At 40.6% G+C, this 15078-nt stretch overlaps 2 protein-coding genes across 3 annotated transcripts in view; one reads left to right on the top strand and one right to left on the bottom strand.

Annotated features, from left to right (window-relative positions):
• Positions 1-3014, bottom strand: part of LOC124721643 (zinc transporter ZIP3-like) — a 36180-nt gene extending 33166 nt beyond the window's left edge. Inside the window, exon 1 of one of the 2 annotated variants that reach the window (XM_047246705.1) lies at positions 2772-3014. The gene's annotated coding sequence lies outside the window, so the exon portion shown is untranslated. The remainder of the gene's footprint in view (positions 1-2771) is intronic. The other variant, XM_047246706.1, reaches the window with a different exon arrangement.
• A 59-nt stretch (positions 3015-3073) lies between these two features.
• LOC124721644 (spermidine synthase) overlaps positions 3074-15078 on the top strand; it is a 53303-nt gene continuing 41298 nt past the window's right edge. Inside the window, exons 1-3 of the mRNA XM_047246707.1 lie at positions 3074-3540; positions 4160-4280; positions 4367-4613. Coding sequence (XP_047102663.1) covers positions 3410-3540; positions 4160-4280; positions 4367-4613 — 499 coding nt within the window. The 5' untranslated portion in view covers positions 3074-3409. The remainder of the gene's footprint in view (positions 3541-4159; positions 4281-4366; positions 4614-15078) is intronic.

The raw sequence follows: 15078 nt of genomic DNA, 5'->3' as shown, positions 1-15078 counted from the left end.
GTTTGACAAACGTATGCAAGTCGAGTTTTCCAATATGAAGTTGGAGTAAGCCCACATGGTTACTAATCACATCTTTCATGCAATGCCTAGTGTCAACCGAAAGCATCTGTTTCCAGTTACAAACAATATTATTTTTAAAGTAAAATTTTATGTATACCTCTGAGAGATCCAGTCCAAATTAGTCTAGTATGATATTCATTTTAAGCGATATGTAAAGTGACAGTAGAATATGAAGAATAACCAGTACTCTAGCAGGGACAGCACCAGCTTGGTACTGCACTAACTGCTACCGCCATGCAGCAGCGCTGCTCAGTCGCTACTAGATGACTGGTAATATTTCATGTTTTACTGTCTCGACTGATACATATCAATAACCCAAATATTGCACTATGCTAATTTATTTGGGACTTCTCTATCAAATGCACATGTAAAATTTTGCTTTGAAAATAATTTTATTTTTAACAAGAAACAAACCAACATTTTTATTTAGTACTGTATGGGTCATACTGAGAGCAACAACTCAAAAAATAAAAGCCAAACACAAATAAAAATGGTAACAGTATTTATTATACATGCAAGTACATACTTTCCACTATAACTTCTTATACAGTTGTACATATAGTTAAGTGCTTATGGAAATTTTGTTATTACATTTTCAGCATAGAAATTTGCCACATGTTCCCAATAGGCCTATACTTTCAAGCAGAATAGTTTCTCAAATTGTGGAAAAATAACTAAATGCAAATATCATCTTTTAACTCTTTTCTTTCTGGTCACAACACCAAACATCTCACCAACGCCTCATCACTTGTGAATATTGCCTGCTCCATGTTCCTGACAACATTCTCACACACGTGCCATCCACAAATTGCCAATTCGATCAGTATTTTGCCCCCCCCCCCCCCTATAAATCTTAATGATGTTTGCTAGTCATGTCCTATGCATTCAGAAAAATAAATAACTCCTTGGATCTAACATGCAGCTGTGTTTTCAGTCTGATAATTTTTACCATCACTGGTTGCCAACTGAAACAGGCCTATATGCAGTTCACAGGAAAAGTTACATTGTGGACCATGTTGCAGTTTTTCCAGTGTATGTACAATATTAAGTGCACAATATGCATCGCAATACTCACCAAAGACTTTTCTAAATTCACCTTGCAATTCGAGTTTATATGATGTGAGAGTGTGATAAACATGATGCAAACGCAGAAAGTATGCTATGCTACAGGGCAATCTCTTACAACCACCTTCACTTTGAATTCGTATTTGCTGGTTTCAACAGCTCTTAACCAAATTACCAACTTTCAAATTAACTTAGACCTTGGGCTTCACTACATGTGTCTGTGAACATGTCGTGGGGAGAGGGGGTTGGGATTTCACACTATAGCCCAGTTCACAACTAAAACCAAAGGAAGTGGTGTAGATTTCCAATCAAAATAATGGACTTTCAAGTGCCACATGCTCTAAATGATAACTGCATTGCTGTGTTATCAGAATGTATATTTCATGAATTAAGCTTACTTTTTGAATAGTTAAGACACATACCTAATTGATATAGTATGGCCTTTTTTTTCCTGAGTCAGGATCCAGCTTTCCCAGTCAAAAGAGGGCACTACAGTTTAAGAATTGAAATAAAATTGTAATTTAGCATTACTTGGACATACAGAACATTACCAAAAAAGAAAACTGAGTAAACTGCTCAAAGAATTTCTGAATTGTTTTGTGTGACATTACCCTCAGAGACACCAAGTTATTTTTGTATTTCTTATTTTCAAATTATCCGTGTATTTCTTATGTCTGGAAATCCATATCACTTAAAATTTAAATCAACTGCTGCACAATTTGAGTAAACTTTACACATAGCACAACCACAATACATGTGGCATAGCAATTCATGCCACATTAATTGCTTCAGATTATTACCAGCACAATGATGTGTAAAACTGTTTCGTGTGCTTTATAATTTTGCCATCTTCTGTCTATCTCGATTTTTTAAATGTCAACAATACTAACACTAGTGGCAAAACACTTTACTACACGAGACTTTAAATGTTATTGCCAGCAGCTTTGCCCAAGTTGGCCACAGAGAGAAAACCATGGTTAAATCAAGATTTTCAACATCATCACTTGTTATTTATTACTATTTTATCTCATTACTTCAAGACATATTAAATGCCTCTCCTGCACAGATTTGTCTTTTGATGATCTACTTAATACCAGTGGATACACCAGCCCAATACATGTTACTCCTTGTAATTGCTATGAAATGAGATTCATTTATTACAGTATATAGCCTGCATTATCTAGTTCCTAAGACGGAAATATTCCGTAAGTCAACTTAGTTTACAGCAATCGTTATTTTTGCAAGTTCATATATTCGTCTGGTTTGTAACGCGTTTGTATGTTCCACAAAATAATTTTTCTGTGGCATTTATTCAGTCCTGTATTTCATACAGCATTAAGTACAAGTGGTTGTAGCCTAATTCAATTTCACGTATTTGTAATGTACGCATCCAGAGTTTTCAATTTTTTTGTCAAATTCGAACGATATTGTAGCAATTCTGGAGACCCTGCATGAACAAATATAGGCCTTGTTGGTGAAGCTGCCGGTAATACATCCTGTAAACTGTACAAAATGTTAGTGGCACGCAGCGGACAGCTCTCACTGAATGGGCTAGTAATTTACCCGTTCTTTTACGTTCAATCCTTTTGCGCAAGATGCTTAAAATCTATGAAATTTTTCCCCCCCAACACTGTTTTTTGGTTTACCTCGTTCCCATAATGAAACTGCAACTGAACATCCGAGTTGCGAAATATAGAAGAAAACTGAAGACACATTCCACTAAGGGGAAAAACTTAGGACTAATCAGTCTTCCTCTAAACAAGTGAAACAAAATTACGCACAAACAACACGTTTCACATTACGGTTACGACTTCGCCACTGCGCTTCCAACGAAATACAGGTTCAGAACTTGTCTCTGGTCTCTACGTACAAAAACAAATGCGAATGAACGATAAGAACAAATGAATGAAACACTGTTTTGAGTGTGGAAACTTGAGGTCATTTGACGCATCACAAACGTCAAATTCAAGGTTATATGCAAGCAGTGCTTCGCTATAACCAATAGTTTTGATAACAAAGCTTAATAACATGGGAACTGCAGTGTACCATCTACTATTTAATCATTATTCTTCCTAACTTGCTCTCAGCTAAGAAAAATGGCATTTTGGAAACTCTTTCGAAAGTTTCGCTTGGCAGCCCTGCTTGAAGCGTCTGTTCGTGGTACACGTGGTTTAGTAAGTGCTGAAGAGCTGGTAACGTTATTTTGTGGTCAAATTTCAGGTGTTGGTCGTGCATATACTGCATTTGTGAGACACACGTAGGCATTGGCCGATATTTAATTATTATGAATCAACTGAAAGAAGGCTGGTTTAGTGAGCTGTGTACCCTGTGGCCAGGCTTTTGCCTTTCGTTGGAAGTAGACAAGGTTTTACATTCGGAACGTTCTGAGTATCAGGATATCCTTGTGTTACAAACGTGAGTGTTAGTAATTGTTTAGACATTTATTTAAGTTTAAAAAGTGTCGCCACCTTGTATTTTGATAGTTATAAATTGTTATCGCTTGCACAATGAGTTCTTGGAAATCTTTACCAGAGATGCATTGAATTCTGTATCATTTTATTCAGAATGATATTAAAAACAAAATAAAAAGTAAACTCCGTGAAGACAAGGAATATTCCTGACACAGTTACGTCGTGTTTTTTGCGCACAAACACCAGCACGATTTTAAAGTAAATGTTTAGATAGAAAGTTGTCATGCAATGGCTCTGGAAACCACCAGCTGCTACTAATAATATATTTTTATTTGGTATAACACGTGTTGAATCTTGGAGCGTTATTCTACAAATTCAAACACATTTGAATATAACAAAAAGATGTGCAACACCCTGTTCTGCAAAAATGTAGGCAAGGGGGCTCAAAAAAAAAAGAAAAAATATACAATTCATCCAAAAACCTGTTTTTTCTTTAACATTATGCAGTGCTCAGAGTTCTCCCGTCATTGCAACCTGCACTTTTGCATCTGTGTTTTGCTCAGGTCAAGTCTGTTTTCAGCTCAATTGTGTTCAATTTTATGTTTGACATTTGTCACTTGTAGGAAGTCCCATGGCCGAGCCCTTATACTGGATGGCATTATCCAGTGCACGGAGTTTGATGAGTTTGCATATCAGGAAATGATTGCATTTCTACCATTGTGCAGTCACGTATCCCCTAAAAAGGTATTTGTCACTGAGATGTGATTACGATCTTTTCCTTCTTTCTTTTTCCACAAACTTAGTTCTTTTAACTTGTGTGTTTGCTCTAGGTTTTGATCGTTGGTGGTGGAGATGGAGGTGTGGCACGAGAAGTTGCCAAGCATCCTTCTGTAGAGTCGATCGTCCAAGTTGAAATAGACCCTAAGGTTTTAGAGGTATCCAAGCAATTTTTGCCTTTCATGGGGCAAGGCCTGTCTCATCCAAAACTAAAAATACACATTGGTGATGGATTTAAATTTATGGCAGACCATGAAGAAGAGTTTGATATCATAATAACTGATTCTTCTGACCCTGTTGGTATGTTATATATTGAAATAACTACTTCAGGTATTCATGTGTATGTTATATGTGAACTGCAGTTGTGCATGTCCTCAGTGGGTAATACACATTGCACTGTTTAGCTTTGTGTATTTAATGGGGGATTGCTAAATTTACTCATTATAAGGCAAAAACATCAGTCATGTATTTCTGTGGTGTACCTTCTCACTCTCTGTTGTGGAAATTTTATTTATAATAATATTTTATTATAAAGGAAGGTCTGAATTGTGCCTGTAAAAGTTCTTCAGATTTTAATGTCTTTTGGTAATTTGTAAGGAGGCATGCTGTGCAACAAGTATCTCACAAATAATAGCATTTCAACTACACCACAGCTTGTGATGATTAATTTTTGGATGTATTTTAGCTATGTTGAATTTTAAGGATCATCTTTCGGGTTAAGTTTTCCACTGAATATTTATCAATGCTCTGTTGTACAAAGAAAGTGTCAGAACCACTTTTTTCGGTTTACTGATGTTAATAACAACTGTTTTTAGATGATGTGTCGAAGTTTTAACAATAAAAATACAAAATTCAATTGATTAGTTAATGTGCCATTACAAAAACACTAATCAGTTGTGGTATGTATGGAACAAAGCATAAATATACAACTGGTATGTTAAAATGTTTGAGACTTGCTTGCCAGTGGCACCTCTGTCCCCTCCCCTCTTTCTTTTTTGGCATTTAACATGATTTTTCAATTCTTTCAAGGTTTTGTATATGTCTCATAGTATGAAATACACTAAGTCCCACTGTGGTACCAGATAAGGCTATAACTGACTGGGAGAACTGGTTTGTGAGTTGAATAAAAGTGCATCCCACATTCAGTAGGTGAATCCATGGCAAAGCGTTGAAATTGTCAAGTTAATCTTTGGGCAGTACTTGCTTTAGTTCATTCAGTGATATGGCAAACTGTAGTGCAATATGATTTGAGGAAATGGAGGAAAGGGGGCGGGCAGCACAGATTTTGATTAACGATGTGTTACATTAACATTCAGTTACAGACATAAATTTGAAGACATGTAATTAGACTTTTGAACATTTTATATGTGTATGGGTTCTAAATAATTGTTTCCAAAGTTCTTGAAAGATATATTTAGGTATGAATGTAATGAGGGAATGGAGGAGCTAGGGTGCTCCAGTCATAGATTGTGACCAGTGGCCAACAGCAATAGTATTTTGTTTGTATAAAGCATTTATTTTATTCATTATACTAAGTTTTTCTGTGTGAAAACTAACTGTAGCTGCGTATTTCTGTTTTGAGTACTGTTTATTAATTTTTTTTCTTATTTCTTGTTTTTTGCAAGCGCTACTGTTACTTTATCCTTGTAGTGGTCGCCCTTTTGTGCTGTAGTAGAAAAGAAGGATTAAGACAAGGGAAATGCAGCTGTCTTCTTTGGCTACTGCCAACATTTCAACAGGTGAACACACCATTTTTCAAGGCATAAATAAACTGAGAGAAAATTAACAAGGAAATTTAAATCCTCACTCTGTGTGTGTGTGTGTGTGTGTGTGTGTGTGTGTGTGTGTGTGTGTGTGTGTGTGTGTGTGTGTGTAAGGGGGGGGGGGGGAGCTTTTTTAGATGATTCAGATGATACTATTGTTGCCTGGCTTCTTGGCAGTGAGAATTTTCACAGTTTTCAGAATGTTTGAATTCAGTCCACCCAAATTTTCATTTGACTGTGGAGGTGAAGGATGGCTGCCTTCTCTTCCATGATCTTTTGGTCAAGTGGAAGGTTGATGGTATGTTTGGCATATTGTTTATAGGAAGCAAACTCAAACAAATATGTTTCCTTCAGCCTGATAGTTGTCTCCATCCGGTTCAGCATGAATGTATACTTTTTACCTGGGCTAATAAGGCCCACATAATCTCAGACCCTGAAAGTTTGTCAGCTGAGGTACTCCACCTTGAAGACACATTTTGCTAGTGCGAGTATTCTAAAAGACAGATTGGATGTGGAATTCTACCCCTGTGGAAGACCAAGGTGCAAGTCCTGCCCAATCCACCTGCCCAGCACTTCCTGTTCCAGTCCTGTCACAGGCTTATCCTAGCTTCATCAGAGTCCGGGCCACCTGTGAAAGCAGCCATGTCATATACCAACTCGGATCCTGCAGGCACTATACAGCTTTTTATGTCAGTATGACTACTAACCTGCTGTCCACCTGGATGAATGGCCACTACCAAATTGTTGCCAAGAATAAAGTTGACCACGAGGTGGCACAACATGCAATTGAGCACACAATGCTCAATTTCAATGGCTGTTTCACGACCTAGGGACTGATTACCTCTGATGTTAAGTCCGAGTGCTTAGACCCATTTGTTTCACAACCTAAGCCACCCAAGTTCTTCCCTCAACCAACATATTGTGTGAACTATGCAGATGAGTTATCCTTGCAACACACACTTCGCTCTCATAATTGTCCTGACCTGAATCTCGGATTACTCACTGTATACCCTTACACTCCAGGCAACAGTTTCCCCTTCCTCCGCCCTGCCACCTGCTCCCAATCCCTGTATCTGTGTCGTACAGCATGCACCACTTCCCACCTGCTCCGATAACTGTGCATTGCGTGCCTAGTCCATGCATCTGGCACCCCTCCCTTTGCATTCCTAGGTGACTGTGGGGGTGCCATATGAATTTGTTTTTGATACTGTGTCAAACTGTTATCGTGACGATCATGCAGTACTCTTGTACTGTTCTCAAAGCATAGTACATGACACACACAAATTATTTTCCCATTCCGCTTAAGTTGGTAGGCAGGAGTTCTTATTAACAAATTACTTTATTTTCAGATTCGGTCACACAACATATGATGTCCCTTTGCAGTGCTTTCAGAAGAGGTCCATCTAGAGACTTTAGACAAGAGACTGCTTGAAATATACAGCCAAGTTCGATGTTATCATCTCCAGCATTGTTCATTAGGGTTCAAGGAATCTTCCATCCAGCGTATTCCATGGAGCTGTGGGGTGTCTCTGCACTTGCTCAGGTGTCACATTGGCTGTTGCACCCCAGTGCCACCGAGCGAGGTGGTGCAGTGGTTAGACACTGGACTCGCATTCGGGAGGACAACGGTTCAATCCCGCGTCCGGCCATCCTGATTTAGGTTTTCCGTGATTTCCCTAAATCACTCCAGGCAAATGCCGGGATGGTTCCTCTGAAAGGGCACGGCCGACTTCCTTCCCCATCCTTCCCTAATCCGATGAGACCGATGACCACGCTGTCTGGTCTCCTTCCCCAAACCAACCAACCTCCCCAGTGCCGCCTATAGCCCAATGAATGCCTGAAACAGAATGTGCACAAAAGCAGAAACCAATATCTAAAATGCATAAGTAAACATGAGTCTCCAGAATATTACCATGTAACATAAAACAGAACCATTATATCATCATATAATACTCCCATAAATAATGCTATAATGCTACATGTTTACTAATTCATATATGTCGTTAAGGGAGCAGAAATTTTAGTATGATACATTTGTGCATATTTTAAGTTTCATAATTTCTGCACCTTTTCACAGCAAACTGCCTACATCCTTCTGAGCTGCTAGCCACCCACCCCCAACCTGTCTCCCTCCCCCCTCCCCCCCTCTACCCACCCCATTTGACACAACTCCCACCCAAACCATCTGCTAAAATGCAGCACTAGCATTGCTCATCTAGCTGGTGCCATGTAGAGGCATAGGGGTGTGTTTGCTTGCTTCTCCTACTAAGGATTTAAATTTTCTTGCAAAACTCTCTCTCAGTGCATTTTTTCTTTGCAAATTAGTGTTCACCTGTTAAAATATCAATAGTTGTCAAAGACATCACCCAGCTACATCTTCATAAGTTGTCTGAACATATTATATGCTGGGAGAAACTCAAGTTTGAGAGATATGAGATGTTGACAAGTTCTGAAATTGTGGTGGGGCCAGTAACTCACCTCCATGGCTAGGATTGAGGTTGACTTTCCTCTTAGGTCAGAAATTATGGAGAGAAAGGGAGGCTGTTTGCTGTTGGTAGCTCTAGATGATGGGGCCCCTTCAGGAAATAACAGCTACATCAAGAAGGTATCCTAGTTTGAACTTGGTACACTTGCTAGGGGTGTCATCTAAGATGTGGAGGACAATGTGGTGACATCTGTTGTCTGTACTGCTTGCAGTGGTTTGCAAGTTACAGTATTTGTTGGTGCCAATGATGCCTGTTGCGTATGTTCAGAGGCCATCCTCAGTTCCTTCTGGCAGCTGGCCAAAATGGCAAAGGTTGCTAGTCTTTAGACATAAAAGTTTTCTGGGTGTGGTACCGCGTCATAACGTATAAAACTACTGCTGCTGGAGAAAAAGCCAACGTTTCGGCCACGGTTGCAGCAGCCTTCTTCTGGGTCTACTGGTGTGTTCTAGCTATGCAGTGTCCCTTATATTTTGTTGATACTGTTCACTGTGAATGCCATTACATCATAATTTTAAAAAGATAGTTCGTTTCATTGGTCACTTAAGGAAGGAAAGGGAACTTAATTTTAATAGGTGGTTGCGGGGGAGGGAGAATGTAACCTCTGTTGTCTATAGGCTCTTGTGTTATGCGTCATGATTGGTGGTCACTGGCGAATGAGAAGTTGGCTGCTGTTTACCAAATGCTGGATGTCAGCCGTGCAGCCGCAGTTACTCACCAGTAGTGCTTGTGCCTCATGTTGATAGTGCGGTCTGTTGGGCTCTGATTGCTGGCAGCCAAGATGGGGCAAGCCTGAGTCCATCCTCCCTATTCATGTTATTACGGTGTTTAACTATTTCGATGGCCTCACTGTGCACTGTGTAATACATGTACCTTGTCCTGAGTGGAACCTAGCGTGTCCTGGATCCTGCAACTACTATAGAAGACAGGCTGCACCCCAACCCGGCGAAGTTGTTTGCCTATTCGATCAGTAACATTTTTCACATAAGGTAAGCGCGCTGTTGGCTGCAGTTTGTCTATTTCTTGCTTGTGTTCATCGACAAGGCTGTGTGGATCTACTTATGGCTGTAGCCATTGGCTAGAAACATTGTGCATAGCCTTTTAAGCTCCGGTGTTATGTTTTGAGCATCACTTAGGTGCTACACACGGATTGCCAAAGAACGGATGACAGAGTTGTTCTGCGCTGGGTGGTGGTAGGATTGGGCATGCAGATACCTGCCTATATGTGTAGTCTTGTGATATACTCTGTGCCCCAGTGTGCCCTCCATTGCCCTGTATACTTTATGATGCGGTACCACACCCATAAAACTTTTATGTCAACTGACTCTGGCCACGGAAGCCTACGCAGTTATGTTGCTAGTCTTGCTTAGGGGGTACAAGTGAAGTTCTAAATGTGCAGAATCATCCCCAGATCGGACTGTGGTATTCCGGTTTGGAGCAGGCTGGAAGATGTAAAACACAGATGATCTTGAGTGCAAATTTCATGACCCATGGTATCAGGTTAGCAGCTATCAGGGTAGAAGAGTTGTGTGTCACATGAGAGTTTTTAAAGTTAAATGTACCCCTCTGTTTACTGGATGAGAGTTACGTGAAGTACAATAAAAACTTTGTGTATGTCACCTGCAGTTGTTTTGAAGGGGAATATCACTGTACATCAGAAAAGTAAATTTATATATAATGTTACTTAACTAGAGAATCGTTCATGGTAATGTCTGAGTTGCTGACACTTGTTGATGACAACAACACATAATACTAGGAATAGAAAGTTGCTTGAAAGCCGAAGTAAATAGCAGTGAAATATTTAATTCTGCCTGTGACTGGAGTATGTACTGACAAACTGAGTACCACTGGTGGTGGCATATTTATCGTTAGTCTCCCAGTCCCTTGGTCAACTGAGGCAGGCCGCGAAGCCATTCGCTCACGAAGAGATACCATCTGAGTTTCTAACTGCCAACCTACTATGGCTAACTGCATTCATTATAAACAGATGTGTGCAAAGTGCCATCACATTCTTCAGGATGGCAAAAAACTAGCTGTATTCATTCACAAGTTCTTTTAACATTCTCTACTCCTTCCTCTGTTGTGTGGGCCACCTCCGACTGATCTCTGTGACGAAGATTCATTTGCCAGTTTCTGGTCTGACAGTAGCAGACGGTCATTGTGGACCCTGTTGCTATCTCTAACGCCTTGGGCCACCATTTTGTGGATATTTCGAGCTCTTCACACTATCACCCTGCCCTCCTCCATCGGTAAAGATTGGAGGAGGCTCGGGAGATACCCTTCTCTTCTCAGAATCATGAGTGCTACAGCCTTTACTATGAGCGAGCTAGATCATGCTCACAGTTCATCTTGACCCTCTGCCCCAGGTCCAGATGCTGTCCACATTCAGATGTTGCAGCACCTGTCTCTTGTAGGCAAGCACTTTCTGCTTAATACATAGAACCGCATCTGGGTAGAGGGCACATTTCCCAGATGTTGGCATGAAACCACCATCATACCCATACCTAAGCCCGGCAAGGACAAAAACCTTCCTTCTAGCTACTGCCCCATCTCTTACCAGCTGTGTTTGCAAGGTGATGGAACATATGATTCATGCCCGGCTGGTATGGTGACTCAAGTCTCGCAGTATACTATTGACTGCACAGTATGGATTTCCAGCACACCATTTGCCGTTGACCATCTGTTTACTTTGTCCACCCATGTCATTAATGTTTTTGATTTGGAGAAAGCCTACGACACCTGCTGGAGAACTGGTATCCTCCGTACTCTACGTGTGAGGCTTTCGCAGCTGCTTGCCCTGTTTACCTGAGGAATTTTTAAAAGACAGAGTTTTCAAGGCACGTGTGAGTTCTACCTTGTCAGACACCTTTATGCATGCTTCAGGGTTCCGTCTTGAGTGTCATCCTCTTTGCTATTGCCATTAACCTTATAATGGCCTTTCTCCCACCAGGCATCTCCGGCGCCCTTTTTGTTGACGATTTTGCCATCTAATACAGTTCTCCATGGGCCTGTGTCACTGAGCGGCGTCATTAGCGATGTCTTCATCGTCTTTACTCCTGGAGCATAATTTTTCCACTAACAAAACTGTCTGTATGAATTCCTGGCTGCGCTATTGGTTTGCCCCACCATCTTTACATCGTGGCCGTGTTGCTCTTCCATTCATTGACACTATGAAATTTCTGGGGCTCATGCTCAATAGGAAACTCTCTTGGTCCTCCCATGTGTCTTACCTGGCAGCCCGCTGTACGCTGTTCCTCAATGTCCTACGTGCACTCAACAGTACTTCCTGGGGTGCAGATCGAATCACCCTCCACAGTTTGTACCGGTCCCTTTTCCTTTTGAAACTATATTATGTGTGCTTTGTTTATGTGCCTGCACGTCTGTCCCTCTTATGCCATCTAATATTATCCACCATCTTGGCATCTGTTTGGCCACTGGTGCCTTTTACACTAGCCCGAATGAGTCTGTGTGCTGAAGCTGCTAAACTACCACTGTCCTACCACTGTGACTTTCTCCTCAGTAGGCATGCATTCCTTTTGTCTGCCATGTGTGGCCACCCGTCCTATGCCGCCTCCTTCGATGATTCCTTTGATCGCCAGTATGGGGTGCATGCCTCTTCTCTGTTACCTCCTGGAGTCCGCTTTTGGCACCTGCTCTGGTGGCTTAACTTCACACTACCTGCCACTTCACCGATGGGTGTGAACCATTCACCACCTTGGCTTCATGAAGTGGCCTGTATTCATCTTGGCCCTCATTCGCTTCATAGGGACACTACTCCAGTCTTGCTCTATCGCCTTCAGTTTCACGACCTTTGCATGGAACTTAGTGATAGTATCTTCGTGTACACTGATGGTTCTCGGAGTGACCTTGGTGTCAGGTGTGCCTTTGTCATTGGCGCCCACATCTTTCAATATCTGCTTCCAGCACACTGGTCAGTACTTACAGCTGAGCTCTTCGCCCTGTATCAGGCCACAGAGTACATCCGGTGACACAGACTTTTCAATTGTGTCCTCTCCGCAGAGTCTCTCAGCACCCTTCAAAGTCTATGTGCACTGTACACTGCAACAGGTACAGGAAAACTGTCACTTGCTCACTCTGGTGAGCCACTGTGAAGTTTATCTGGGTTCCTGGTCATGTAGGTCTGCCAGGAAATGAGGCTGCTGACACTGCTACCAAGGTTCCAAACCTTATACCTCAGCCCGCTAGTTCCTCTATTCCCTCCAATGATCGCTCGCTATCTGACAGGAGGTGATGTCCCTTTGTCATCACCATTGGTCCTCCCTTCATGGGAATAAGCTCTGGATCATGAAGCCTCTCCCAGCAGCTTGGACAACCTCCTCTCTGCCCTCCCTCCGGGAGGAGGTCATTTTAACTAGGTTGCGTATTGGGTACTGCCTTTTTACCAATTGTCATTTGGCAAGTGGCGCTCCCCCACCACTTTTTACACATTCTGCCCAAGTTTTAACTGTCCACCACTTCCTGATGGAATACCCATTTTTTAACCGTTTACGTTCCCACTTGGGTTTGCTATCTAAGTTATTGGCCATTTTAGCAAATGACGATTGGGCTGTTGACTGTGTTTTACGTTTCATCCGTCAAAGTAATATGGTGAAGGCCATTTAATTTTTAGTTTGGACCTCCTTTTCTGTATGGTGTCTTTTGTAGCTGTTTCTCCATATTCCTGTTTTTAGCTATCTTCTTTTAAGTCAATTGGCATTGACATACATTCATTTCTTAACTTCTCTCTGTCTTCGTGTTCTATAGTTTGGCTTGGGCACGTATGACTCCAGTTGTTTTTGCGCCCCAAAACGAAACAAAACAATACTCACTAAGAGATATCTTTTGTTAAAAGTTTAAGACAAGTATTACAGTTAGAAACTCTGTTTTTGTCTTGAGACAGTGTAACTGATGGCATGCAAATACTCAGACTTGATTCATCCAGTATTTGAGAATGAGAGCACTTAGAGACTTGCAGCGAACCTTACATGTAACTTAGTCTTTTCAAAACTTGTTTGTACTGACACTTCCCACATAGTGATAAAAGAAAACTGCTTTTGTCCTGGGGGTGAATAGGAGATTGACGACCTTAGCTGTTTGGTCTCCTCAAACACCAGTCGGATATGTAGGAACTGATACAGTGGTACATGTTGCTGTTTCAAACACATTCCTACAGTGATACATTGTCTTGGCAGAGCATTCTATATTTGCCCACACAGTACCCGCTTGCGAACAAACAATGCCATCTGCTTTTAAGGCCTTATACATAAGTTCAAAATATTCCTGTTAAAATAAGGAAGCATTAGCAGCTCTTAGCAGCCGCCAACAAACTTTAAGCACAATTTCAAACCTTTTCTAAAGTTTTTCTCACTTACATACTTTAAGTCAACACATTAACTCATTTAGAAAGTAAGATGATGATTTGAAGCTGTTTAATATATGAGAGTTTAAATATTTAAAAAGAATTGAGGGTTTACTGGTATATTCTATTATTGAATCATTAGTCACTGTTGTCAAACAAAAACTGGTGCTGCTTATGAAATGCAATAGGAAAATTGAAAAATCTCCTGAGCAGTCATCATCAAACATTCTGCTTTGTATTGTAGGCCATGTTATAAATTAGTTGGTGCCCTGGGAGATATTCAGATTATTCAGTAGTAATATTAGAAAGGTGGTATGAAAGCAGCCCATTCAAATGAATTTGAATCTTTGCTGAACAACAAAATCTGAGTGAAATCAAAGTAAATACAAATCAAGCTATGCAAGGAATGTTCAGTGAATTCAGAAGCGATATGTTATGTGCTAAGTTGTCAAAGAAGCTTAAAATTTTTGATTCTGTGCAAACTCAATGAATGTAACAAAGTTGTCATTCCACATACATGTTGACCATGATGGCACTCAAATGAGAGATAATAAAATGAAGGCTGGAGTACTAATTTGTTTCTTCAGAAGTAGCCTCTTCAAAGAATATAAGGTACATTTTTAAGTTAAACCATTGTATGACTGCAAAAATAATAGAAATAGAATAAATAAGTCCAGAATTGGAAAACAAGCTCAAATCACTCAGTAGGGAAAGGACACAGAATCTAATGCGGCAGCTGTCAGGTTCATTATTGAATATGCAGAAAGCTGGTGCCTCTTATTCCTCTTCTACCATCAGTTTCTTGTTGGTAATGTGACTAGGAAAGGCCCAGCCCAGTTTCAACCCAGTGCAGGTATAAACTCCAAATCTCAAATAGTATCTCCCTATATGTGAAATCTGTTATTTGTCACACTGAATGACTTTCCATGATATCCTTTCCCAATTTGCTTCACAGCTAAGTTGACAATCTTTGTAGGATATTTCTTGGGACAGTCACAGCTCTTGATTCCACTTTAGACATATTATTCACAAAACTCTTCTATTGGCTTATTCATTATGAGGATAAAGGCTCCAACAATCGTGCTGTTGACGCTATTGGAAATCCCAATAATAATAATAATAATAATAATAATAATAATTCCCGTGGAGGCCCGGGAAAA

Source organism: Schistocerca piceifrons, chromosome X, assembly GCF_021461385.2.
Source record: "Schistocerca piceifrons isolate TAMUIC-IGC-003096 chromosome X, iqSchPice1.1, whole genome shotgun sequence".
NCBI classification, from domain to species: domain Eukaryota; kingdom Metazoa; phylum Arthropoda; class Insecta; order Orthoptera; family Acrididae; genus Schistocerca; species Schistocerca piceifrons.
Note: the sequence above shows the minus strand (reverse complement) of the source record. Positions and strands in the feature narration are given on the sequence as shown.